This window comes from Chaetodon trifascialis, chromosome 23, assembly GCF_039877785.1.
Source record: "Chaetodon trifascialis isolate fChaTrf1 chromosome 23, fChaTrf1.hap1, whole genome shotgun sequence".
NCBI lineage: Eukaryota > Metazoa > Chordata > Actinopteri > Chaetodontiformes > Chaetodontidae > Chaetodon > Chaetodon trifascialis.
In genome coordinates, this window is record NC_092078.1 from 1,224,573 (window position 1) to 1,247,981 (window position 23,409).

Here is a 23,409-nt window from a genome sequence, read left to right on the forward strand (position 1 = left end):
ACACTGGTGCAGATTTCCTCCTGAGAGCTAATTTTCATGCTCACTACCTCTTTTCACTTTTGGCTCCAGCTGCCACTTCAGTTTTTACTTCCTCTCCATTCGGCCATAAAGACGCTCTTCATCACATCCTCTCATCTTTCTCAGTTTGAATCCGTTTTCATTTGGTTATCATTTGGTCAGCTTGGCAGCAGATCAGGTAAGAGATTTAAGATGAAAGAAATCAAAACCTGAAAGGTGTTTTTTCCTCTCTCACAGTCAGACTGATGGCCACAGCGGCGCTTCAGGTTTTCATTCTTCTATTTTACGACAGCAGTTCTGACAAACAGATAAATGACAGAATAAAGGAAGCGCTGGAACGAATGAGGCCAAGAGGGTGCAGTTGCATTTTTGCGTCAGTTTTTATGGGGTCTCTGATGGTGCAGATGGGGTCTTGTGATTTCTTTTAATGACTTTTAGAAGCTGTGAACTTGACTTTCAGTCTAATTTAAAGGCCATAACGTTTCCTTGCATTGGATGGCAAAAAAACAGCCATCAAAGCCACAATTCAAATGGGAAACACTCTGTTGTATTTTTCCTGTACAGTCAAATCTGTGTCCTGAATTATCAAAGTGTTGAGTGCATGTAAATCATTCAATCACCAAAAGCACATCAGCGTACATTTAGACTGGGTCTGTGGTTCCTAGTAGGCACCGCTGAGTCCCACTGAAGGGAGATCTACCATGATAGACAGACTATACTGTGGCTCCGAGCCCTGGCTTTGGTTTGAGCAGATGTGCATCAAATCTTGGTCTGACAGGCCAAAATTCGAGTATTTTTAGGTTGATTCCAGACTTTGATTTGGATGAACAGAAAGACTTAAACATATATTTGATCAATGCACAAACAATTTTAAGGAGCCCCACAGATGAATATTGTTTTAAATTGCAACTATATTTTTACAATTGTTTTAAGTTAAATTAGCACTCATGGATACAAGGATGACAAGGTTATATTAGCTGTGAGTCACTATCCACTTTTACATCAGAGCACCACAGAAGTGGTTTTTAGATGGCTGTGAAACAGGAGTCAGCGCTACAGATCTGACTGTGAACTGCGCTAACTGACAGTTAGCTAACATGTTTACAGCTGGCGAGTCAAACTTCTGGAAGCCCATGCTAAGAGAAGATGCGAGGATGAACTCTGCTGATCCACTTCCTGGTGCGATGGCGAGTTAATGCTCTTTAGTCTGAGAGGAATACGCTGAACGCCTTCAGTGCAGGACACATGACTGAACTGTGATGTACATAAAGGCTGTTGTAAAGCAGTAAAATAAAATATTGAAGACTTCCTCTTTTATCAAAACCACTTCCTCCCTGAGTCTATTTCGCTTGTGAGACTGGTCTCTGTGTCTCTCTGCTGCTTAATGATTCCACTCCTTCACGTTTTCTCACTTTTCCTTTTTTTTAAGTTCTTCCTCGCCTCACTGCCTCATTAATCTGTCCACTCGGTCACTCTTTTCCTTCCTTGGTTCACCTCCAGTTTTGTCTCTTTTTCCCCTACAGTATGAGACAGGCCACCAACCATTACTTCAACTTCCTCTTCCTCCTCTGCCTCTGCTGGGGTCAGAGGTCAAATCCAGATGGCGAGAGGTCATCCTGCGACCGCTGTGACCGTCAGTTGTGTTGTAACTGCTCTTACGGCGGATTCACCCGCATCCCCGCGGTAACAGACCGTGCCTTGAGTCTTGACCTCTCTTTCAACAACATCACCGTGGTAACTGCTGATGATCTGAAAGGCCACAGACAACTGAGAGCTCTGAGTCTCCACGGTAACGGCATGACGGGCTTTTACTGGGTAGAGATAGAAGACTGTCTGTAAAAAAAAAAGAAGAAAAAAATACGTGTGCTGGGGTTTTCTGTCCAAATGCGTGCTTAAGTTGATTGTCTCTTCAGCAAGACAAAAAGGTTACTTTGAGTAATATAATAGAAATTACAGGTATATGTACAAAAAGGTAATCTGATACACTGCCTGGCCAAAAAAAAAAGTCGCCACCTGGATTTAACAGATGAAGTGATGCACCTATCATGCCTAGTGCTTACTGTACAAGCCTGTGGGGGCAGTGCTATGATCTGGGGTTGCTGCAGTCGGTCAGGTCTAAGTTTAGCAACACTGTGTACCCAAAGAATGAGGTCAGCTGACTACCTGAATGAACTGAATGACCAGGTTATTCCATCAATGGATTTTTTCTTCCCTGATGGCACGGGTATATTCCAAGATGACAATGCCAGGATTCATCGGGCTCACTTTGTAAAAGAGTGGTTAAGGGAGCATGAGACATCATTATCCCACATGGATTGGCCACCACAGAGTCCAGACCTGAACCCCATTGAGAATCTTTGGGATGTGCTGGAGATGGCTTTGTGCAATTGGTCCGACTCTCCCGTCATCAATACAAGATCTTGGTGAAAAATTAAAGCAACGCTAGATTGAAATAAATCTTGTGACATTGCAGAAGCTTATTGAAACAATGCCACTGCGAATGTGTGCCATGGTCAAAAATGAACTTCAGAAGCTCAGCTTTAAAGCCAATGTGGACAAGAAGGCCTTAAATTGCTCAGACAGCGATAATAGCAATGAACCATAATGACAGCAACAATTACATCAATGCCAATAACCACAATAATAACAAAAATAATATTAACATCATAAATTAGAATGAATGATGAACAGTGGTCCAAGGACTGACCCCTGTGGAAGCCCTGATAAGATTTTTGTCAGGATGCAGGATGTGTTTTTATGTAGTTCTTGCTGTCCTCCAGGCAACAGACTCGCTGTGATTCACCCATCGGCATTTGACTCTCTGTGGAGCCTGGAGGAGCTAGATCTGTCTGACAATCAGCTTACTGCTCTCAGCCACAAATGGTTCCGTAAGCTAGGAGTTCTGCAGCAGCTCAACCTGCTCAACAACCCATACAGGTACAGTGCAGACCAAGCAGAAGCCTCCACACTTCATGTAATGCTCAGGTGTCCACATACATCTTCTCGGCCCACTTCTCCTCCAGGTCCCTGGGCTCTGATCCACTGTTTCAGAGTCTGGTCTGGCTGAGGAAGCTGAGGTTTGGAGGTCCTGCTCTGGAGGAGCTGAAGAGAGGAGATCTGTGTGGAGTCACTCAGCTGGAGGAGCTCACTGTCCACGCCAACAACCTGAAGAGGTTTGGCATTCTTGTGTGTGTGTGTGTTGTTGCATGAGATTCAGCAAATAATAAAAAAGTTTTTAGCAAATCTTACTCAAATGTGAAGTAGTTGTGCATTTGTTGGGAACTATTTTCAACAATGGATTAATCCACATTTGGTGCTCAAGTATTTTGGTCAGCATGTAAATGGGTCAACAATAAACAACAGTGTGTGTTGCTATTTCCTTCTTCTGTTTCTTTCTCTGTTTGCAGGTATGAGTCCGGTGCTCTAGGGGACATTTGGCCATTGGGTCGTGTCACTTTGAGCCTTCACAGTCCATTTTTAACAAATGCAGCCATGGCTTCAGCTGTGCTCCAAGACGTGACTTACCCTGAGACGTCTATTGTTCTGGAAGACCTCCATCTGTTTGGGAATCAGTCTGTTCAGCCCCTGAAAGCAGCAGCCAGGAGGAGAATCAGGTTAGGCCAAAATCTCCTTTTCTTCTGTTTTAGTATTCATGCAGAATTCCTAATGAAGCATTAAGGACAAATAACAATTAAAGAGAAATTAAATGGTAAAACATTTTAAGCATGTATATTTAAAACTAACACAGCCACCAATAAATAAACAAGTAAATCAGATTGGCAGACAAACCAACCAATCGCTCCTCTGTAATGTCACTCTTCAGGTACATAAGCTTTCGCAACCTTTCTGTGAATGATGAGGCCATTGTTGCCTTCCTGATGGTGTTGGACAAAGTGCCGCTCACCTTCGCGTTGTTTGACAACGTCACAATGTCCGGCACAGGCAGGTAGGAAACCAACGTGATCAGTGTTGTAAATTTAGCAACTGTGTCGCTAGATCTGGTGACTTTTAACAGCTCTGTAGCAACAAATCTAACGAATTTCTGCAGTGAGGAGCGAGCTTCACTGCTTTTTTGTTGGTTGTTTTTCTGTTGGTGTTAGGTGGGAGAAAGCCAGCTTGACCAATCACCAAAGCTTTGATGAGTTCCTCATACAAAACGTTGTGGTCCTGGAAGTCTTCAAGTTTGTCTCATTTCTACAGCTGGGATTTCTGCTGCAGTATCCCAGGAAGGTGTCCGTCATAAATGCCAAGGTAAGGAACAAAATGTTATTTGTCTCTACGACCATACATGCAATAACAGAATGAAAAGGAATTTAAAATGTGTAAAGTAAAATGAACAAGAGAAGTATCACAAGGTAATTCAATTCAGATATCAATGTTAGCTGGAACTTTCACCTTAAACGCCTACTCTCAATCAGTTTCAATGGAATCTCCATCATCAGATGATTACAAAATAAATCTGCACAGAGCTTTCACATTCAGCTTTGGAGAACTTTGATAAGCGAATTGACACTGTTGACGAATATCAGACTGTCTTGTGGTGATCTTTGAGGGAACAGAGAGCTGCAGAGTCCAAAGTAAAGGAAGGTTTAATAGCTTGTAATCTGTGTTGCACCACCCAATGTTTTTTTTTTGTTTGTTTGTTTTTTTAAATAAATCCTCACTAGCAAAATGACTCTTGCTTTGCTGCTTTCTGGTGTGACCAGGCACTTAAGTTAATGAATCACTGAGTGAATTTATGGATAACAGCGAAGGCTGATTTTCACTCTCAGGCCTTCGTGATGCCGTGTGACACGTCCAGCCTGCTGAAGAACCTGCAGTACCTGGACCTGTCCGACAACCTGCTGACAGATCTGACTCTGGAGGAGACACTGTGCCACGGACATGGCACACTGAAGGACCTCCGAGTTCTAAACATCAGTGGAAATGCTCTGAAGGTGCCTGCATCAGTTATGAGATTTTACTTAATAGCTACAAAGAAGTTCAGCTAGCAGTAACACAAGATTTCCCAGGTTGTTGCTACTATTACTCAACCTGTCCATTTGGTTTTTGCAGAGCAGTTTCCAGAGCAATTTACCATATTGCTCACAGGTTGAGTAGTGAGTGAGTCAAACTTATGTAAAATTAGCATATAAATATTCAAGAATACCTGTAAACATGAAGCCCCAGGTCTCAAGAAAAAAAGACCTGCTCCTGAAGACTTGTCTGTCTCTGTCCCTCTGCTGCCCAGTCGTTGTCTACGGTGAGCCAGCTGGTGACAAAGCTATCCAAACTCACCCACTTGGACATCAGCAGGAACGGCTACAGCTCCATGCCCCAGGGTTGCTCCTGGCCCTCCACCCTGCGATTCCTAAACATCTCCAGGGCGAAACTTACAACCATCACCATCTGTCTACCTACAACTCTGGAGGTACTGAGAGTGGACCATGTGGCAGTAATCCTGACAGACCTGACACCATCCCAACAACAATACTGAATAAAACAAATCTACCTTGTACTGTATCATGTAAAGGTGTTGGATCTGAGCAACAATGATCTCAGCCAATTCACTGTCCTCCTGCCTGCCCTGAGAGAGCTTCACCTCTCTGGGAACAAGTTTCTGAGGCTGCCCCTTGGACAGCTGTTCCCTCAGCTGCAAACACTGATAATACAGGTAAGGACTAATCACATCTTATATGTCTTCTTATGATCATCTTTGCTTCTCCGAGTTTAACCCTCCTTGTTCTTTCACAGTCAAACACCTTGAACATGTTCAGCCCCTCAGACCTCCAGTTATACAAACGACTCCAGAGCCTCCAGGCAGGTCAGAACAAATTCATCTGCTCCTGTGACTTTGTCAACTTCCTCAAGTCAGGCATTAAAGGAGGGGGAGATGTGCATTTAACAGATAGAGAGGAGAGCTACATCTGTGACTCTCCTCTCCACCTGCAGGGGAAACCAGTGGGTCAAGTCCAGCTCTCCATTGTGGAGTGCTACCCGGTTATATTTGTGTCTGTGAGCTGTGGAGTGGCACTGTGTGTTGCCATTCTGGTGTGTGTTCTGCTGTGGCGCCTCCATGTGTTCTGGTACCTCAAGATGATGTGGGCATGGCTGAGGGCCAAGCGTAACTCCCGGCGAGGGCGGCGGAGATGCAGAGATAGAGCGGGCTCAGAAGCACTGCTATCTTTTGATGCCTTTGTGTCCTACAGCGAGAGAGATGCTAGCTGGGTGGAAAACTTCTTGGTACCAGAGTTGGAAGGGCCAAGGTAATGTCAGATTTATATATTTTTGTTTTTGTCCTATACTTGATAACATTATTAAGTTTCTGTTTGTTGGGTAGCAGAATATCTCAAAAGCCACAAAGCTACATGCCAGATTTCAGTGAGATTTGTTTGAAAGTTAGACCACAGGCCAAGGAGCAAAAAACGTTTATCAAAAATCTTCAAAAATCAGAATTTAAGTTTGGTACAAGGTTATCATCCCAGCAAATATGATAGTGTGAGGTAAAGAGACAGACTGGAATAGGCGAGAGACAAGGGTACGACATGAAGCCAACATCAGACCAGACCATGTGACCATGAGGAATGTGCTCTTAACATTTATTTGGCTTTTGAAATTACAATTTTCCAGTAATTGGTTGCTAGATTCTTGTAGTTGCCGTTTATTTTAACTGTCTGTCAACTGTAGCTTTTGGTGAAATTTGGTGGCGCCACCACTTTAGCAACAAAATGAAAATTGTTGAGTATTTTGCCAAGTGTGGTGACCAGTAAAAATGTGTGGTTGTGAAACCTCAAGTGGAGTGGTCGTTCCATTTGGAAAAATTACTTACCAAATTAGAAGCATGCACTTTCACAGCTGAACCACTTGCCTCTCCTGATGCACTGAACCCCACCTATCACAAATAGAGTCTAAACCTGGGGGGACACCTGACCTGCTTTCTGGTTTATATTCCAACAGGGACAATGATGAAGATTCAGTGAATCCCAGAAGCCCCCGGCCTCTGACCCTGTGCCTGCACAAGCGTGACTTCCTTCCTGGACACTGGATTGTGGACAATATCATGAACGCCATGGAGCGCAGTCGGCGGACAGTCTTTGTCCTCTCTGAGAATTTTGTCCAGTCTGATTGGTGCCGCTATGAGCTGGACTTCTCCCACTTCTGGCTCTTTGATGGGAATGCTAGTGGAGACACGGCCATCTTGATTCTGCTAGAACCCCTGTCCAAGGACAATATCCCCAAACGCTTCTGCAAACTGCGCAGACTTATGAACTCCACCACCTACCTGGAGTGGCCTCAGGAGGAGGAGAGGACTGGGGAGTTCTGGAGGAGTCTCCGTAACGCTTTAAGAGGAGAAGAGGAGGCTGACTAAGAGGGCAAAGACAAAACAATGAAGAGAGGATCAGCAAACAAGAACCCCTTTTGTTTCTTTGTTTTTGTCAGAAACTGGAATGATCTGCTTTAATCGGGTCATTCTAGTTTCCTGATTCAGGAGTTTGATCAACTCGCATCTTTCGCAAGTGTTTCTTTAAATGATACGTAAATAATAAGAAAATGGAAAATCTACATGACAGAAGAGCTCCACTTCAACAGCACAACAATTAATAACATCCTTTGTAATAATATTAATCATGTTTTCTTATTCTGATACTAAGAAGTGTAAAAGCTATGATAAACTTTCAACTTGTATTACGAGTGAAAAGGATGAACAGTATCTTTGATCAGTCCATTTGCTGGTAGTGTGGCAAAATGGCCATTTGGGGGAGCTGTTGGTTTGTCATCTGCTGCAACCTGAAGAAATTCTTACTGATTGTGAAACTAATTCAGGCAACAGTAAACAGCTTCAGTATGTAAGTAACGGCAGCGAGGAGTGATGTGTTTTCTCTCAAGTGGTTTAGTGAATGCTCAGGCAGTGTGAACCCACTTCCTGCCGAAAACAGCTTTGCAATAATCAAGGTAGTGAACGACAAATATATAGAATCCCAGTTATTCTGCTGAAACTTACTTTGCCTCTTTTATGAAAGACATACATACATTATTGTGTGAAGGTGTGACTTTTTTCATTATTCCAAAATGTTTGAAAAACTGAGCGCAACAACACAAATGCCCTCGAAAAGCCGGATCTCTTGTTTTTAGACGTATCAAACACAAGAATTCAGCTTTCATGGTTTATTATGTTTCTGTTTTATCATGTTTTCTTCCATCCTGAACCTAAAGGTGTGAAGCTTCCACTGCTACATTTTAATTTCAATGTTTTTTAATACAGCTGAACACAATTTTAACACACAATGACAATGCAGAACTTTTTGACTGTTTATTGAGACATACAGAAACTCTTTTTGGTGTGGTTTTCTGGGTCTTAAAGGTGACCTCCTCCAATTTATCATTGCACGCCTATAAACTGTCGGACTCTCAACAGTCAACTTAAAAGAAAAGGATCAAAACTGATTCAGCAGAACCAGAGATTTCGTCTTATTTGTCTTCCTCTTTGTGAAAACCTGGTGCTCATATTATCAACAGTGCAACCTAACAGTTCATTAGGGTATGTTAGCATCCAAGCCAGTGCGATGCGCAAGTAAACTAATCTCCAGCTTAGGACCCTTGCGGCCACCAGAAGGCCCTGAAGAGCACATGAAGTGTCCCACATGAAAGCTGTACAAATGAATAATCAATACTAAAGGTTTAATCAACTCCTACTTCTGTCAGGGCTGGTGTCACATTCATGCGCACTGTAATGGACATTAACTGCATTTAGATGCAAGCACAGTCAGTCAGACTGACATTAAGTTAAGTCCTGCAGCACGTCAAGCCAATCAACACCTCTCTGACCCAGTTAGCGTCCCCATGTCAGTGGTTGGATTTGATAAGAACAGGTGCTGCAGCAACTGTCCAATCAGTAATTATGCTGTTAAGTATGGATGGTAGGAATATTCTCGTTGCATTGGGGCAGTACAAGAAAAAAAGTTGTCAAGCAGTCCTCAGAAAACAAACAATACTTTCATGAGATTAGATTGGAAAGCTTTATTGCTTGAAAAACATTTGCAACCAAATCAACTCATGCAGATAACAAGTAGTATAAATAGCAGGAAAGGTGGGGTGGATAGACAATATCCGACTCTCCCAGGAGCCCGGCGTTCACGTCCCGTGAGAAACCAAAGGAGAAGTGTCTGATACAAAACAAGATAAAGCCTCTCCATTGTAATTGTAGTGTGGCGTAACAGTAGCGCATATGGGTATAAAGTAATTTGTTAAATGTAATTTTGCAACTCCATTTAGACTGACTGAAACACGATTGGAACAATAACATAACCCTAAGTAAAAAATCAATGACAAGAAACAGATTCTGAAGAGAAATTTTGATATAATACAAAAGATAAAATAATACAGAGAACCCAGTTTTCAACATAACAAACCCTAACCCAACCAAAGTAGACCAGTTAAAGACAGTAGTATTTATGAAATCGCATTTTGACAACCTGTGCAGCCAGTGTAGGGTTTGTTGTTCAGACAACTCTGAACACTTAATCAATCTCCATTGACTCATCGGAGTTCGAGCCCTCGTCAGTGCCAGTAGCCATGGTACTGAGTACTTTTTTTAAGTAGTGATTATGCTTTGCTTCTCTCTTAACTCTCTTTAACAGCTCCACTTCTCCCTTTTCCTTCAGCGTATTCACAAAGTGCTCAAATATGGTCAGCAGAGGTTGGGCAAACTCTATCACCATTTCTTTTCTATTTTTTAAATCATAGTAAAACCCTGCGGTGTGCAAACCAAATACTTGACCATTAGCATCAAACACCGGGGAGCCAGACGAGCCATGATACATGAAAGTGTTGTAGGTCACCGTGTTCTCTGCATTGATTAGACCCATCATTATGTTTTCACTGCCTTGATCTTTGATAGCATTCTTGATTAAGTAGAGAATGAAAGCCTGCTGCCTCTTCTCTTTCTCAATGATACATGTAGGATCCATTTTTTTCACGGCTCCTGCTGGATGACCAATAATACAGGCTTCACCATTTGAAGGCATTGGACCAAAGTGCTTCAGGAGTCCTGGTGGGGCCTTCAGTTTCTTTGTTGTCTGGTTGGGTTTCTGACCCTCAGGGTTGAGCCTGAATATGAGATAATCGAGCTCAACATTGTTGTAGCAGATGTTAGGGTGAGCTAGCTGGAAGCGATAGTGATTCATGTGCGGCTCAGGATCTTCATAGTTAAAGAGAGCAAACACATTTATGCCCTCTTTCAGCCTTTCTCCTTCAACACAATCTTTGAATAGATGTGCGTTAGTCAAGATGAGGTTGTCAAACAGCACAAAGCCTGTGCCCTCACAAACATTCTCAACAATCACTTTGCAAACTGACTCGCCCAGTTTTAGCAGCTTCCTGACTCTGTGAACTTCACTGAATGACTGCTCGATCTTTCCGAAGTCTTCCTTCCTCAGGTTCAGTTCTTCCTGATATGAATTATTTGCAAATCTTCTCTCCATCAACTCTTTCAGAGCTGGAAACTGCTGACGCAGTATGCCATAAATCTCTTCAGTGTCCTGACTGCCGCCACTCTTTTCAATTGCTGTTCTGACACTGACTGCTTTCTGATGGACCACATCTAAGACTGTGTTAGACTGGCGTGAGTTATTCATTTCCTGCTGTTCTTCATCATTTGCTCTCTTGTTCCGTGGAAGACGTATCTTGAATTCTTTCTGATCGAGATTGTCAACCATTTGTGTACGTTCGGTGATACGCTTTGAATCGTCATTGTCAGACAGAGTGAAGTCATCGAGGTAACCAATGAAGCGACCGTCTCTTTTCAGGGCTTCTTCCACAGTAATCCCCTTCTCCGCATACACACACAGATAATCGAACTGTTTGACAGCCTTGTTTCTGAAAAGCTGCTTGTTTTTGGTGTGTAGCCCTCCTACTGTACCAATGTAGAAGACAGAATACTTGTCCCTTGAATGTACCGTTCTGTCATGTTGGTCTTGGGCCTGTTCAACCTTTTCCGACTCACATGATGCGATAAGGCATTCATTTTCTGGGATACAAGAACAAGGGAAATGTGTCGCAACAATATATTTCTTATGCTCTTTACCCAGCTGAATGACAATGTTTTCATCGGACCACTTCTTCATGTTCGTCTTGTAGTATTCGGTTGACTTCATTGCCTGCAGCACTGTCCGAGGTTGATAACAGTCAATAGTCAATTCATCAGACTTGACACGACTGAATTTCACTGTGAGACGATGAAAATGTCCGTCCTGCAGGAAATGAGTGAGTGAGGAAAAAAAGTTAAAAGTCCTTGTTTGTGTAATAAAAATGCAGAGTTCTTGTGTATGCTGTGTGTACTGGTCAACTCACTGCGGACTCAGCAGTGTACTCCTTCTTCACGTGGATGTTTGTACCACTCTGCAAAAAAGGAATTTAGAGTTATTGCACGAGAAACAATGGGCACCATGCATGAGATGTTTGTCTACACAGATTTGATTTTTAGGTGGTAGTGGAGCAAAGTTTCTAAGAGTGTTTGAATTTTGTATCAATACACAAAAATATATTATGCATGTGCACATAGGTGACGTCCAATGGTGTCACGTTATTCCAACACTTTGGTGACAGTAATGTGCAAAAACATCCCTCTGAGCTCTGTCAGGAGGGGCAGGAGGAACAAGACTTAGCAGAACAAGAGCTCACCTGAAAGGGTGCAGCTCCACCTGGCTGAGGGCCCATAGCTCCAACCGGCTGAGCGTTCTCTTTGTTGGTTGAACTGCAGCCGTCAGGAGTGTCCTAAAAGAATAATGCATGACATCCACAACAAAGAGACCTGTTGGACAAACTATGGCTAAATTCTACACAGAAATCTGATCCGGTTTACATTGAGGACACACTTTTACTGAAGATGACGTGTTTCTTAAAGGGTTAGTTTGCGGGATTTAGTGGCATCTAGTGGTGAGGTTTCAGATTACAAACAACTGAACAACCAACTTGAGTTTCGTTTGTCTGTTCTGGGCTACTATGGAAACGAAACACACAATGATTCTTGTTTTCAAGTGATTATAAACTAATGAAAACACGATCCCCATGATCCCCACACTGGGCCTTTAAGCACTGATTACAGAACATTGCTATTATATGAGCTGTTACTTACACTTTTCTTGAAAAAGGACCTGATGTCCTTCATCTTTTGCTTTTTGGAAGGCATAGTCACCTAAAAAAACAATAAACAATAGCTTATGTTAAAATCACGTTTGAGAAATGAACTGAAATTTACAAACTCAAATCTTTCACCTGAAATCTAAATATAAAATATAAAATATATATATATGTCTTCTAACATCATTCAGTTGTTTTGTATGTATATATATATACACACACACACGTTTCTTCAGTAGAGTAGCAGGATGAAGGCTCAGATGTTTCAGCAGATATAACCAGCTGTCCGCAGAGATCCTGCCATGACTCACCTTGAATATTGAACACACAAACAGGCTCAGCTGCTTCCTCCAGCCAAGTGCTGAGTGGTTGAATGCAGTCGTAGTACTGAGATATCGACTGTCTACAACAGATATGAAACAAGGTCAAATCTGTGCTAATATGGAGATAGAATTCTATCAAAAACACAAAAACAGTTTACTATACATACACACACACTTCTCAATTTGTGTTTTATTCGTATCCATTTCACATTAGATCCCCTCTTCCCGCCATTTCATCATCAAAGTTTTAGTTAGTTTACAGGAAGACAATGAATCTTATGTTTTAGTCGCAGAGCCTTGTCTCTCAGGACACGGCAGTTCAAGACAAGTTCTGATGTTTTCTGTGTGTATTTATCATATTCGCTCTAAATGTATTCATAAAACTCAGACCATATGAATTAGACCACACTGTGTGAAGATTGCGTCTTACCTCGACTTTCGTCCACTGGCTCTGGAAAATGGTGCGTTGCGTTTGAGTTCAAACAGGAAGAGAGCTGCTGGGCGGGCCTTCATTGTTCCTCTCTGTGACGTTAACCCTTCAGACTCACGATCACATCCAGGCCTAATCCATGAGATGCTGCCTGACCTCATCAGATTCCACGATTTACTGCCATGTTAATTAGTTTGAGTGTGTACTCGATACCTTTACTGAAGTGTCAGATGGACAGTTTTAATAAGACGTACAAAAGCATTTCCCTCTGACCTTTTCATAATAAGAGCAAAATACATGTTTGTAGATGTAAGTGGTCCACACAGACAAGTCAAACAGGAAACTTTTTTCATTGCTTTTGACTTTAATCACGCTAACAGGCAACCTGCATTGTTATCATGGCACCCTACTGGTACCATGCCTCTGTGGAAAGCTCTGGAAAGAGGAAGATTTTGCTGCTGCAGCCTTGCCCTGACTTAACCTGAACTCTGTTCCTCTGAATTATCCTGAAAAATCTTCACCAGAGCAGAATGTACTTTCTGTAACATACCAGCAGGGGGCTCCACATGTTAACCTTTATAATGAGCACACTTCCTCTGAACAGCTGAGGCAATTTCCTCTCCCTCCCCTCAGCAACTTCTCTTCCATACCTCACACAAAGTTCAGCAAAAGACAGATACTAAGGGAAGCGACCATGAACAGAACACAAGCAGCTCAAGTCAAGTCAGTTATCTGTAAACTTTGCTTATGTAAGGTGAAACAATGCAACTGCCATTAAATTTACAGAATGAAAATTAAAAACTGGGCCTGTTAAAGCAAAAGAAATCATTGGTTCTCTAAAGCTCAGACTTGGTTTGGTGATCACCAACGTGTGTGGATTTGTCCTGTTTTTAAGTCAGTGTCTGACCTAACACTGTTTAAGGTGGACTTGGTTTGAATTCAGTTCAGACGAGGGTCTGATGAGTGTTCGTGTTCAAGCTGGTACCAGTCAGATGAGGATCTTACCACAAAGCAGACGGTCCATTAGTGGTCGAACGGATTCTGGGCTCCAGGGGATCAAACGAGGAGGTTCCTGGCACAGGATCGCTGGATCTTCTCTGATGGATCTCCTCAAAGGTTCTCACTCAAATAAAAGACCTCACCTGCATTCACAAACTAGCTCACAGCTTCCTGTTCTGTCTTCATGTGTTTTATCTGTCGGCGTACGTCATCATACTGGAGCATAACATCAAAGCAAGCACTGACTCTAATATTACAATCACATGGTTCTAACTACAGTGCGCTAAGCTTACAGTGTGCCATTTACTGCAAACAATACAAATCTGAACATCTCAGCTTTCTCAACACTGGACTAAGTAATAAAGCACAAATCTCACAATAGCTTTGACTCAAACCTGCAACCTTTCCTCTCAGTTGTCGTGAAACAGCAACTTCTCTGCAGTAATCTGAAGATTTCATATTGCTCTCAGTAACGTAACATTACTCTGAAACTTTCCAAAATCCTACTATGACGATGGCATGGACCTTCACCACAGCAGGATTGGCTGCAGGCAACCGACCAATGGTAGTTTTTATTCAGGCTTCTGATTGGCTAACATGGCTTGGTGTTTGTGTTTTCATTTGGAGATTTTTTGTGTGGATGAGATTGGATGTAAATAAATCCAAATAAATGGATGATCGATTTAAAACACTCATTCTGTCGACAGAACAGCAACCAAACAGAATGTGTATAAACATAAGTTTTCTGACACACTGATGAGGTCTTATAAATATTTAATAAATACAAAGTTAATATTAGCAGCAGTTTGGGTAACAAAGCAATGTCGGTTTGATTTGGCAAAAGAAAGGTTCCTTCCTGTTGGAGCACGACAGCAAAGGATTTGAACAGACCTGTCAGTCGTGTTTGCTGCCATGTTGGAAGAACCCTCCCTCCACTCGTTATCACCTGTGTTATAATCTGACACTTGAATCAATTCCTGAAAGAATCGACATGATGGATCAGCAGCTGTGATGCCGAGTCTTCTTCAGATATCTAATGGTGTCATATTGACTCCAACTGCTACGATAAGCTGAGCGTTCGCCATCAGCTTTAGCTTCATACAAACTAAAACAGAACAGACGTCCCAAATAAAACTTCTGCAATAAACAAAGTCAGGTGAAATGTAAACTGGTTACGCAACACGACAGTTCGGACAGAATCGTCCTGTTTGATCTGCAGCGGGTCAAGTCTTTAAAAAGAACACTTTGAGCAGGATCAGCAGTGAGGACTGTTTAAACTATAAAACCTGTTCAAAAGGCATTTCTGTGCTACATTACAAAGTAATGATTTCTCGCCATGAAAACAACATGCAAGAGGGCGACATTTCCATAACTTCCAAACTAGATGGATCTTTCTGCTTCGAAATGATAACACTGGATGTGTGCTTTCATTTTTTTGTTCAAGTTGGCAGCAGTTCTAACATCGCAGTGTCCTCTGCTCACGCAGACCCAGGCCACCTGGGACCACACTGCAAGCGTTCAGTCAAACATGTACCGAGGAAACAAAAGACTTGAGAAGCAGCCTGAACGTTTCCGCACGTTTCCCGCCTCCAGGACATACTGACAGCGGTGTTCCCCAGGGCTCTATTCGAGGCCCAGGGAGAAGTTGATACCGTGGACGATACCGATGATGATGGGCTGCCAGGCAACCAGGTACCTGAGCCAATCAAGCAGCTGCCCGTACAGGACATGTGTCTTCTCCCAGCTGAGAGACGAAGGAATTAAGGAGAGCTTTCAGGGTAAAGTCCTGCAGGACTACACATGATGCTGCTTTGTACTGAACTATGGTCTCAGCTGCAGCTCATAGTTAAGGTGGATTCACTCATTACTGAACCCTGACCCTCAGTACTACTATCATAAATGCATTATCAATTGATTGATATATCCCATCACACTTTAGCTCGGGCCAGCAGGTCAAACCAGGAAATCCTAAGACCTCACCTGTTCGAAAAACATCCTGAGAACTTCCTCATCACCCAGTTGTCCACACAGGGACAACAAAAGGATACGGGTTGTTCATCATCCTCTTCAAGTCCACCTTCTCGTTGCAGTACGGACACGTCTGCTTCTTACCCACGATGCACCAGCCGCGGATGCAGAACTCATGAAATCTGAAGGATTGGGGCAAGTTAAGGCAGAAACACTGAGACCTGGATTCGGCTCCTCCAGTTGGACTTTCAGAATCAGGCCTTATTGCAAATTAAGACTTGTGGGATATGCCGATATTATTCCAGTTTTAGGAGCCTCCTTTGGACACGTACACAGCACATTTAGGATGTGAGCCTCATTTGAGGTTTTTAACCAGTTTGCGACACACGGCCTCTTGCCAAATATCGCAACTATGACCTTTTCAAGAAGGTTGATGAACGACTCAAAGTTGGGTCATTATTAATGTCATTACATTAAGTAGAGTACACTCAGGCTCAGGGATCGACTAAGCGTTAGGATACATGTGTCCACAGGAGAGCTGGTAGGTGTCCTCTATAAATCCTTCCTCCTCCACGTCCACCAGGATCCTCTGTCCGCACACCGCACAGATGTCATTGGTCAGGCTCCTGCTGGGCATGCCTCCCTGGTTGTAGTACTGCAATCACACACATGCGAGGTCAGTGTATACTGGTGATACTCATGTACACAGGCAGCATTAAAAATATGCCGAATCAGCTATTAAGACTTCCTGTTTCTCACGTAACCATGGATGCATGGACAGCTATCACTGGATCACTCTGGCACTGAACAAAACTTAAAAACATGATGATTCTCAGGCAAGTTCGGCAGGGGCGTCTTTTTTCTGTCGTTTTTCACCATGAACCTTTTTTTTTTAAAAGGTCTTTTACCCCAATAGTTGAAGCCATGTAGTCAGAGCAGATTTCAGCAAAGTCTCTGCCCATGACGCCGTAGTAAAGCCCATAAAACAGCATGATTACACCAATGTCCATCGAGTCTTCTGCCTTGATCCTGCAGAGAAAGAAAGATCAGCTGCTTCTTAGAAAGTGGACATAATTTCCCGCCTCCAGGACATACAGCGGTGTTCCTCGGTTGACTTTTATTTCTTATTCTGTACGCTAGTTTAAAATGTAAACGAGCTGAATAAGACAATGAGCACCAGGCAGTGATCGCTAAGGCAAGTGTACTCCAGTGGACGCTTTAAAAATGCCTTGAAAAGGACTTTAAGTGACTCACAGACGCTCTGGACTGCGACACAATGACAAATCACACATTGGACTCGGCTCAGTCTGGACTCAGCGGTGACTCACCTGAAGAAGACGTTGAAGCCGAACATGGTGAACATGATGGCCAGGTAGCCCAGGACGCCCACTGCGTAGCTCAGCTTGTAGATCAGCAGGAACCACTTGTAGACCATCCTGAGAGGCACGGAAAGACACTGTTGACTGACCGGGTGATGAATTGACTAATAGTTTCTAAACCAGTGATTGATGCCAAATATCAGAGCCTGTTTCAAACCAACAGGCCGAAACCCAAAAGACTTTCATATCATTAACAGAAAAGACAAAAGATGCCGGTATTGATCTCATTTCAGCTCTGTCCAACCATGTCTCTCCACATGGGGGCAGCATTTGATGGCAGGAAGTCACATTTATTAGGATTAAAACTGTCAACTGCAGTATGTGTGCGAAACATCATGTGCAAGATTTAATGTAAATCAAGCTGCCGCTGGTTTACAGAATGGCAGATAGAATATAAAGAGACTTTCTGCACGTCCACAGTTAAATGTCCCTGACTCGGCTGTTACAGGACATCCAACTCAAGTTAAAACCAGGTCCATTACATGAGCTGGGAAAAGGTCAACTATGACCCACGAGGGACTGCTTGGTTACAGTGGGTCACAATTAAATTAAAACACATTCTTTAGCCGATGGTCAACATCCTGATGTTCCTCCTTTAGATGGACAGCTGTCTTTGGAGCTAACAGATACCATGAAACCTGTGACAATCAGACGTTGCTTCGCCATCACTGAACCATCTTGACCTATTTTCATTTTTCCTGATGGATTTCAGTACTTTTATACACCATCCGTCCCCTCTCACCTTGGCGTCCTGCAGGACAGCGGCTTGCGGGTTGCCCTGAAGATGACGTAGCTGGTGACGACGGAGAACATGCCCCACATGGACAGAAACCTCCACCAGTAGAGTTTGATGGTGAAGTAAAGAGGCACCACCCACATCTGGACGAGAGTCACCAGCTGAGGAGGAGACGCACAGTTTAACACACTCAATATTTACAGATTATTAACGTCAGTGTCTTTGAATGAAACCAGGACCATAGCTGCAGCCGTCTCCAGGAGACACTGTCTGAAAATGTGTGGCGTTGTGTTCATATCGAAACATCCCACCTTCCAATGTGGACGTTCAGAGCAACCTGCTTTCTGCTTGTTTTCATTTTATTTGTGTTGCATAAGCGCTTTGATTGGTTGTCAGTTGATTTACCATCTGGAGATCAAGATTATTTGTTGTCATCGTGGAATAAAACACCTCCACACTTTGTTCAAACATCCTAAGGTAACTGACACTTGTTTGTCTGTCAGAGGTTTTGTGTTGCTTAAATGGCCAAAACGGAGCCTCAGGAATATGAAATGTGAGTCTCCAAATGTCTCTCTGCGGGCTCTACAGTGTCCTCCCTGTCTTACGCTGTCTCCACTCACATTGTAGGACCGGTGGTGTCTCTGCTTCCACTGCACCAGGACGATCTGGGCCACCACCAGCGTGGCGATGAGGATCAGCACCATCTCCGCATGCATGGCTTCATGGCCCCGGTGCTTCACATGCAGACGCTCATGCTGCACCCTGCGAGAGGAAGGAGAACGCGAAAGGCGGATTCAAAGTGCAGGATTTAGGATGGAAATCAGCAGGAAAGAGGAGGAACAGTGGACATACTTACTTCCAGTTTTCTCTGTGTGTCATTTTCAGCAGGTCGTCCTGTAACAGAGGCGGCGACAGAAATAGCAGCCGGAGCTTTGTGGGTCTCACCGGACACGTTTATGTAGGTTAATACAGCTTACAGGCAACTAACGCTCCGACAAGTTAAAGCAAATAAAATACGACATAATATAGACCGACTACAGGCTTTTCTTGCCTATTGCCACGTCCCGACAGCAGCAGCCTGACAACCGACAGCTCCTTCACAACACACCTGAACTAGCAGCTAGCAGGGCTGACGTTAGCTCACGTTAACCACCATTTTTCCCTCATTCAGACGTTAAAAAATATCGTTTCTTAGTGTTTACGGTGTGTGAACAGCTGCGTTATTAACTGCAGTTTACTCACCTGGGCGTGCACACCCGCCATTGTTTGCTTTTCCGGCTCTCCCGGGGCGAGCTAGCCGGCAGACGGCAGCTAGCTTAGCTCCGTTTTGACAGCAGCTGCTCGGAGGCGGCGCCGTATGGAAAGCCAGCAGGGTCACAATTCTCACTGGATGTCACGGAATAGAACACTGATGCCTACAAACGGTTAACGACTTGCGACAAACAGTTTTTTAACGTTCTGTCCAAAATTTTAAGTCTTTAGAGGGTTTGTCGGGCCATTTCAGTTTATACGCTTGTAGCAGTTGGGCTCACGTGGTGGTTTCATAAGTAATGTCAACAAAGTAAATTTGACTAATTTCAAACGTAGCTGTCTCAATTTCATTGTGAATTGTTTAAACACACATACACACTACTATTCGTGCACAAAAGCAAAACATAGCTGGATATTTCTTCATATTATTAAAGGTCTTCAAAAGGTGGGGGCTGGTGGATGCTTCACTCACATTAAATGATTTACGATCACACACAAAGTGCAGATCAATTTAACTTCTTTACAGCCGTTTACATTATGCAGACGATGCAGTCACTTACTTACAAATCAGACAAAAGGAAATTCACATGGATGCTTTTATTACATTGTGAAAAAAAGTTGCTTCTATTTGTTTTCAATGTTGAACAATAAAACATCTGATGTGACACATCTACTGTAGACAAAAAGGGCTCGATTCAAAATAGCAACAGTTAAGTCTTTATGCCTTGAACAAAAATCTCTGCAGACAAAAACTTTGGAAAAATCCTTTTGAATCAGTGAAGAGAAACTGATGCAGTTCATCGTTCGTGGTCGACCTGTGGGAAGAAAAACATCAGTCAACAGAGAAAATGTTGTGAGCTGATGGTCACAACTAGAACTGAATTCGCTCAGACATCCAAGGAAGGTTTGGGCCATCTTTGGTCCGTAGACCTCTGGTGGAAACTACGAATGGCAGGAAAAAGCATCATCACTGCGAACTGTAGGTCATCAGTCTGTTCATTACGGCTGGACAGAACTTTCAAACTCAAACATACTGTTTCAGAGAGAGAATAACATACCAGACGACTGCCATCAGCACTGACGCCTCCTGACTGAAAGCACTGCCGGTGGAGGCTTCAACCCTGAAAGTGACATGTCGTAACAAGTTAGCTGTGAAGCTAAAGATTAACAGATTACACTCAATTGTTTTAAATTCGCTCAGACATCCAAGGAAGGTTTGGGCCGTCTTTGGTCCGCAGACCTCTGGTGGAAACTACGAATGGCAGGAAATAATGTCATCACAGCGACAACTTTAACAAACACTGTGATCCTAAAACATACACACCAGATTCACAGGATTTGATGGTCACCACCGCTGACGATGACAGAGACGTTCACCCTGAAAGTAAGATGGAGATAATGTTAGTCTCACAAGTCGAGATGTGACAAGACAAGTTCGGGATGTTTAATGTTCGCTCAGACATCCAAGGAAGGTTTGGGCCATCTTTGGTCTGTAGACCTCTGGTGGAAACTACGAATGGCAGGAAAAAGCATCATCACTGCGAACTGTAGGTTGTCCGTCTTCTAATTACAGCAGGACTAAACTTACAAACTCAAACATATTGTTTCAGAGAGAACAACATACCAGACAACGACTGCCATCAGCAGTGAAGCTTCCTTTGACTGGTGACACTTCCACCCTGAAAGTGACACGTAGCAACAAGTTAGCTGTGAAGCTAAAGACAAACAGATTATATTCAGTTCTTGACAATCGCTCAGACATCCAAGGAAGGTATGGACCGTCTTTGGTCTGCAGACCTCTGGTGGAAACTACGAATGGCAGGAAATAATGTCATCACAGCGATTTATGGCAAGCAGGCAAATAGATAAAGGTGGAGTTGAATTCCTGGATTCAGACAAAGCACATACTGAACTTACAGTCAAAACCGTAGTCCAGTCAAGAGTATTTGCTGGTTTCAAAAAGTCCAATTCTGAATTCTTTTAAGACCTTTTCCTAATTATTTAATGTTACCTTAACTGGACTGAATACCAGTTTAAAAAAGTAAAGCTGCCTATACTGCTGCTGTGCTGAAACATCTTGATGTATAAAATGGTCAAAAACAAATTGTCCACTTGAACTGTAACAATCATTTTCATCACTGTTTCATTAGTTTTTTCCATAAAATATCAGAAAACGGTGACAAATATTGGTAACAGTCTCCCATGGCTCATGAAAATACAGACTAAAGCTGTAACCAAGCGAGTTTGACCTTTTGTTCACTCCAAAAAGTGACTTATATATGATTATCAATTATCAGGATATTTGCTGATCAAGTCATCATTTCAGCTCTAGATTAATTATTTTAGCCAATTATCAGATAAAAATGTCAAACGTCTGTTTTGAGATCAGGCGTTCTGGTCTCATGTATTTTGCACACTGATCTGGGATAAACCACACCCCCCAGCTTTTTCTAGTCTGACATGAGCGCCAAGATGTTTGTAGGGCCCAAAATGTTTCACATTCCCATTCAACATGTTCAGAGATTTTAATCTCATATCTGTTTAGAGGAAAAGAAAGGCTACTTCAGGACCTTTAGACCTCAGAGGATTAGAAATACACACCTACTGGACTACACAGGTAACAGCCTTCACAAGACTGAAAACTCCTCGACTGAGATCCAGAGATTTCTCCCACATCCGGTCTGAAAAAAGGATTTTAAATTCATTTAGTCATGATGATACTAAAAGACAAAAAATAGCACTGTTCCATCAGTCGCTCAGACATCCAAGGAAGGTTTGGACCATCTTTGGTCCGTAGACCTCTGGTGGAAACTACGAATGGCAGGAAAAAGCATCATCACTGCGAACTGTAGGTCGTCAGTCTGTTCATTACAGCTGGACTAAACTTACATACTCATATTTATTGTTTCAGAAAGAGAATAACATACCAGACAACAACCGCCATCAGCGGCGACGCCTCCTCTGACTGGGGACCCTTCCACCCTGAAAGTGACATACAGCAACAAGTTAGCGGTCATGCTCAAGACTAACAGATTGTATTCAGTTGTTTTAAATCCGCTCAGACATCCAAGGAAGGTTTGGACCGTCTCTGGTCTGCAGACCTCTGGTGGAAACTACGAATGGCAGGAAATAATGTCATCACAGCGAAAACACGTGAGCAAGTCTACAGATTAGGCCCGTGTCAGTTCAGGAAATCACACGAAATGAAATAGGTGCAACATTCGATTTACTCTTACAGTGCTTCAATCAGGCAACAGGCTTTAAATTGGACAAAAAAATGTTACTCTGCTGTACATTCATTTTGATTTGTAGCCAGATCAACATGAAGTCAGTGAATAAACTGATCTGCTCACCTGTCCCCAGGTTCATTGGTGCTGATGCATTTCTTCATCATGACGAATTAGTCACATCATCCGTCTTTACACTGCTGTGCAACCTCTGTACGGTGTCCCTGAAGGCCACTATCCCTGGTTTCTGGTGCAACCCTGTCAGGACACTTCTACTATTAGAAACTGAAATTATCTCATTGACAGGAAGTACAATCTTGTAGGGAAAGCTCTGGAGCAGTGACCGAAAAGATCAGCCAACTGTTAGCTGCTCATGGCTAGCTTCTGTTGTTTGAAGCGAGCCATGAGCAGCTAAAAAACGCTCAGACATCCAAGGAAGGTTTGGGCCATCTTTGGTCCGCAGACCTCTGGTGGAAACTACGAATGGCAGGAGATAATGTCATCACAGCGCGGAGGGATCAGAGGTCAGAGACAAATGATTTTTAAATGGTCTCGAACCTCATAGTCACAGTTCAGGTGACGCCGGCATCCTCAGCAGAACAGCATATAAAACCTGAGAAGAGAAAAAACAATTTAGTCAACTTCAGTTATTCAACATTTCTCAAATATCTCACCCAAAACTGCCATTTATCTCTATATATTTAGAGTTGTAGGCGCTTGAAACGTGTCCTCTGCTGCTGAATATCTAACCTTCCATATCTATTCCTACACCTATTCCATATCGCGTTGAATTCCTGTTAAACTTTCATCTGATCGCAACGTCTCTTTACCTCCACGTGTTCCCCTGATGGACGCTCCAGAAAGTGAACAATGACGGGTTTTTTCTCTCCCACACGAGCAAGTTTTGACAGACTTTTAGTTGCATCTAAAAGTTAAGGATATGTCCCAAACACGCGGTGCA

General features: G+C 43.0%; 3 protein-coding genes and 7 non-coding genes across 10 annotated transcripts; 1 reads left to right on the top strand and 9 right to left on the bottom strand.

The window, feature by feature from the left end:
• The first annotated feature begins 1,542 nt into the window (after positions 1–1,542).
• On the top strand, positions 1,543–7,402 carry LOC139351206 (toll-like receptor 2). The gene is made up of 11 exons (XM_070992981.1): positions 1,543–1,807; positions 2,799–2,955; positions 3,042–3,191; positions 3,426–3,632; positions 3,842–3,964; positions 4,119–4,269; positions 4,791–4,955; positions 5,249–5,428; positions 5,531–5,671; positions 5,752–6,263; positions 6,955–7,402. Exons 1-11 carry the CDS (start codon positions 1,543–1,545, stop codon positions 7,364–7,366), a joined length of 2,463 nt encoding a protein of 820 aa, XP_070849082.1. The 3' UTR covers positions 7,367–7,402.
• Positions 7,403–9,483: 2,081 nt separating this feature from the next.
• On the bottom strand, positions 9,484–12,184 carry LOC139351714 (serine protease FAM111A-like). Its single transcript, XM_070993720.1, has 4 exons — positions 12,131–12,184; positions 11,677–11,769; positions 11,347–11,394; positions 9,484–11,246 (listed from the first exon to the last, which is right to left on the bottom strand). The coding sequence occupies exons 1-4, from the start codon at positions 12,182–12,184 to the stop codon at positions 9,516–9,518; spliced, it is 1,926 nt and encodes a 641-aa protein (XP_070849821.1). The 3' UTR covers positions 9,484–9,515.
• Positions 12,185–14,646: 2,462 nt separating this feature from the next.
• On the bottom strand, positions 14,647–19,322 carry rnf175 (ring finger protein 175). The gene is made up of 9 exons (XM_070993027.1): positions 19,213–19,322; positions 18,827–18,864; positions 18,591–18,732; positions 17,977–18,131; positions 17,184–17,291; positions 16,764–16,884; positions 16,377–16,510; positions 15,936–16,037; positions 14,647–15,631 (listed from the first exon to the last, which is right to left on the bottom strand). The coding sequence occupies exons 1-9, from the start codon at positions 19,231–19,233 to the stop codon at positions 15,511–15,513; spliced, it is 942 nt and encodes a 313-aa protein (XP_070849128.1). The 5' UTR covers positions 19,234–19,322; the 3' UTR covers positions 14,647–15,510.
• Positions 19,323–20,104: 782 nt separating this feature from the next.
• Positions 20,105–20,197, bottom strand: LOC139351855 (small nucleolar RNA SNORD14). The gene has a single exon (XR_011603596.1). It is a non-coding gene; the product is annotated as a small nucleolar RNA SNORD14 (small nucleolar RNA).
• Positions 20,198–20,414: 217 nt separating this feature from the next.
• On the bottom strand, positions 20,415–20,507 carry LOC139351852 (small nucleolar RNA SNORD14). Its single transcript, XR_011603593.1, has one exon. It is a non-coding gene; the product is annotated as a small nucleolar RNA SNORD14 (small nucleolar RNA).
• A 165-nt stretch (positions 20,508–20,672) lies between these two features.
• On the bottom strand, positions 20,673–20,765 carry LOC139351853 (small nucleolar RNA SNORD14). The gene has a single exon (XR_011603594.1). It is a non-coding gene; the product is annotated as a small nucleolar RNA SNORD14 (small nucleolar RNA).
• Positions 20,766–20,971: 206 nt separating this feature from the next.
• Positions 20,972–21,064, bottom strand: LOC139351872 (small nucleolar RNA SNORD14). The gene has a single exon (XR_011603612.1). It is a non-coding gene; the product is annotated as a small nucleolar RNA SNORD14 (small nucleolar RNA).
• A 909-nt stretch (positions 21,065–21,973) lies between these two features.
• LOC139351854 (small nucleolar RNA SNORD14) lies at positions 21,974–22,066 on the bottom strand. Its single transcript, XR_011603595.1, has one exon. It is a non-coding gene; the product is annotated as a small nucleolar RNA SNORD14 (small nucleolar RNA).
• A 209-nt stretch (positions 22,067–22,275) lies between these two features.
• Positions 22,276–22,368, bottom strand: LOC139351856 (small nucleolar RNA SNORD14). Its single transcript, XR_011603597.1, has one exon. It is a non-coding gene; the product is annotated as a small nucleolar RNA SNORD14 (small nucleolar RNA).
• A 498-nt stretch (positions 22,369–22,866) lies between these two features.
• On the bottom strand, positions 22,867–22,959 carry LOC139351857 (small nucleolar RNA SNORD14). The gene has a single exon (XR_011603598.1). It is a non-coding gene; the product is annotated as a small nucleolar RNA SNORD14 (small nucleolar RNA).
• Positions 22,960–23,409: the final 450 nt, after the last annotated feature.

What these genes read in the sequence shown, in the direction of transcription:
- LOC139351206 (XM_070992981.1), top strand. Translation starts at nt 1,543, where the DNA reads ATGAGACAGGCCACCAACCATTACTTCAACTTCCTCTTCCTCCTCTGC. An exon ending in GAGAGCTCTGAGTCTCCACG is followed by an intron (nt 1,808 to 2,798) that starts GTAACGGCATGA and finishes GCTGTCCTCCAG; the next exon opens with GCAACAGACTCGCTGTGATT. An exon ending in CCAGAGTTGGAAGGGCCAAG is followed by an intron (nt 6,264 to 6,954) that starts GTAATGTCAGAT and finishes ATATTCCAACAG; the next exon opens with GGACAATGATGAAGATTCAG.
- LOC139351714 (XM_070993720.1), bottom strand. Translation starts at nt 12,184, where the DNA reads ATGCCTTCCAAAAAGCAAAAGATGAAGGACATCAGGTCCTTTTTCAAG. An exon ending in GGTCCTTTTTCAAGAAAAGT is followed by an intron (nt 11,770 to 12,130) that starts GTAAGTAACAGC and finishes TTATTCTTTTAG; the next exon opens with GACACTCCTGACGGCTGCAG. An exon ending in AGTACACTGCTGAGTCCGCA is followed by an intron (nt 11,247 to 11,346) that starts GTGAGTTGACCA and finishes CATTTCCTGCAG; the next exon opens with GACGGACATTTTCATCGTCT.
- rnf175 (XM_070993027.1), bottom strand. Translation starts at nt 19,233, where the DNA reads ATGGCGGGTGTGCACGCCCAG. An exon ending in GACACCACCGGTCCTACAAT is followed by an intron (nt 18,132 to 18,590) that starts GTGAGTGGAGAC and finishes TCTCCTCCTCAG; the next exon opens with CTGGTGACTCTCGTCCAGAT. An exon ending in ACATGGCTTCAACTATTGGG is followed by an intron (nt 16,511 to 16,763) that starts GTAAAAGACCTT and finishes GTGTGATTGCAG; the next exon opens with TACTACAACCAGGGAGGCAT.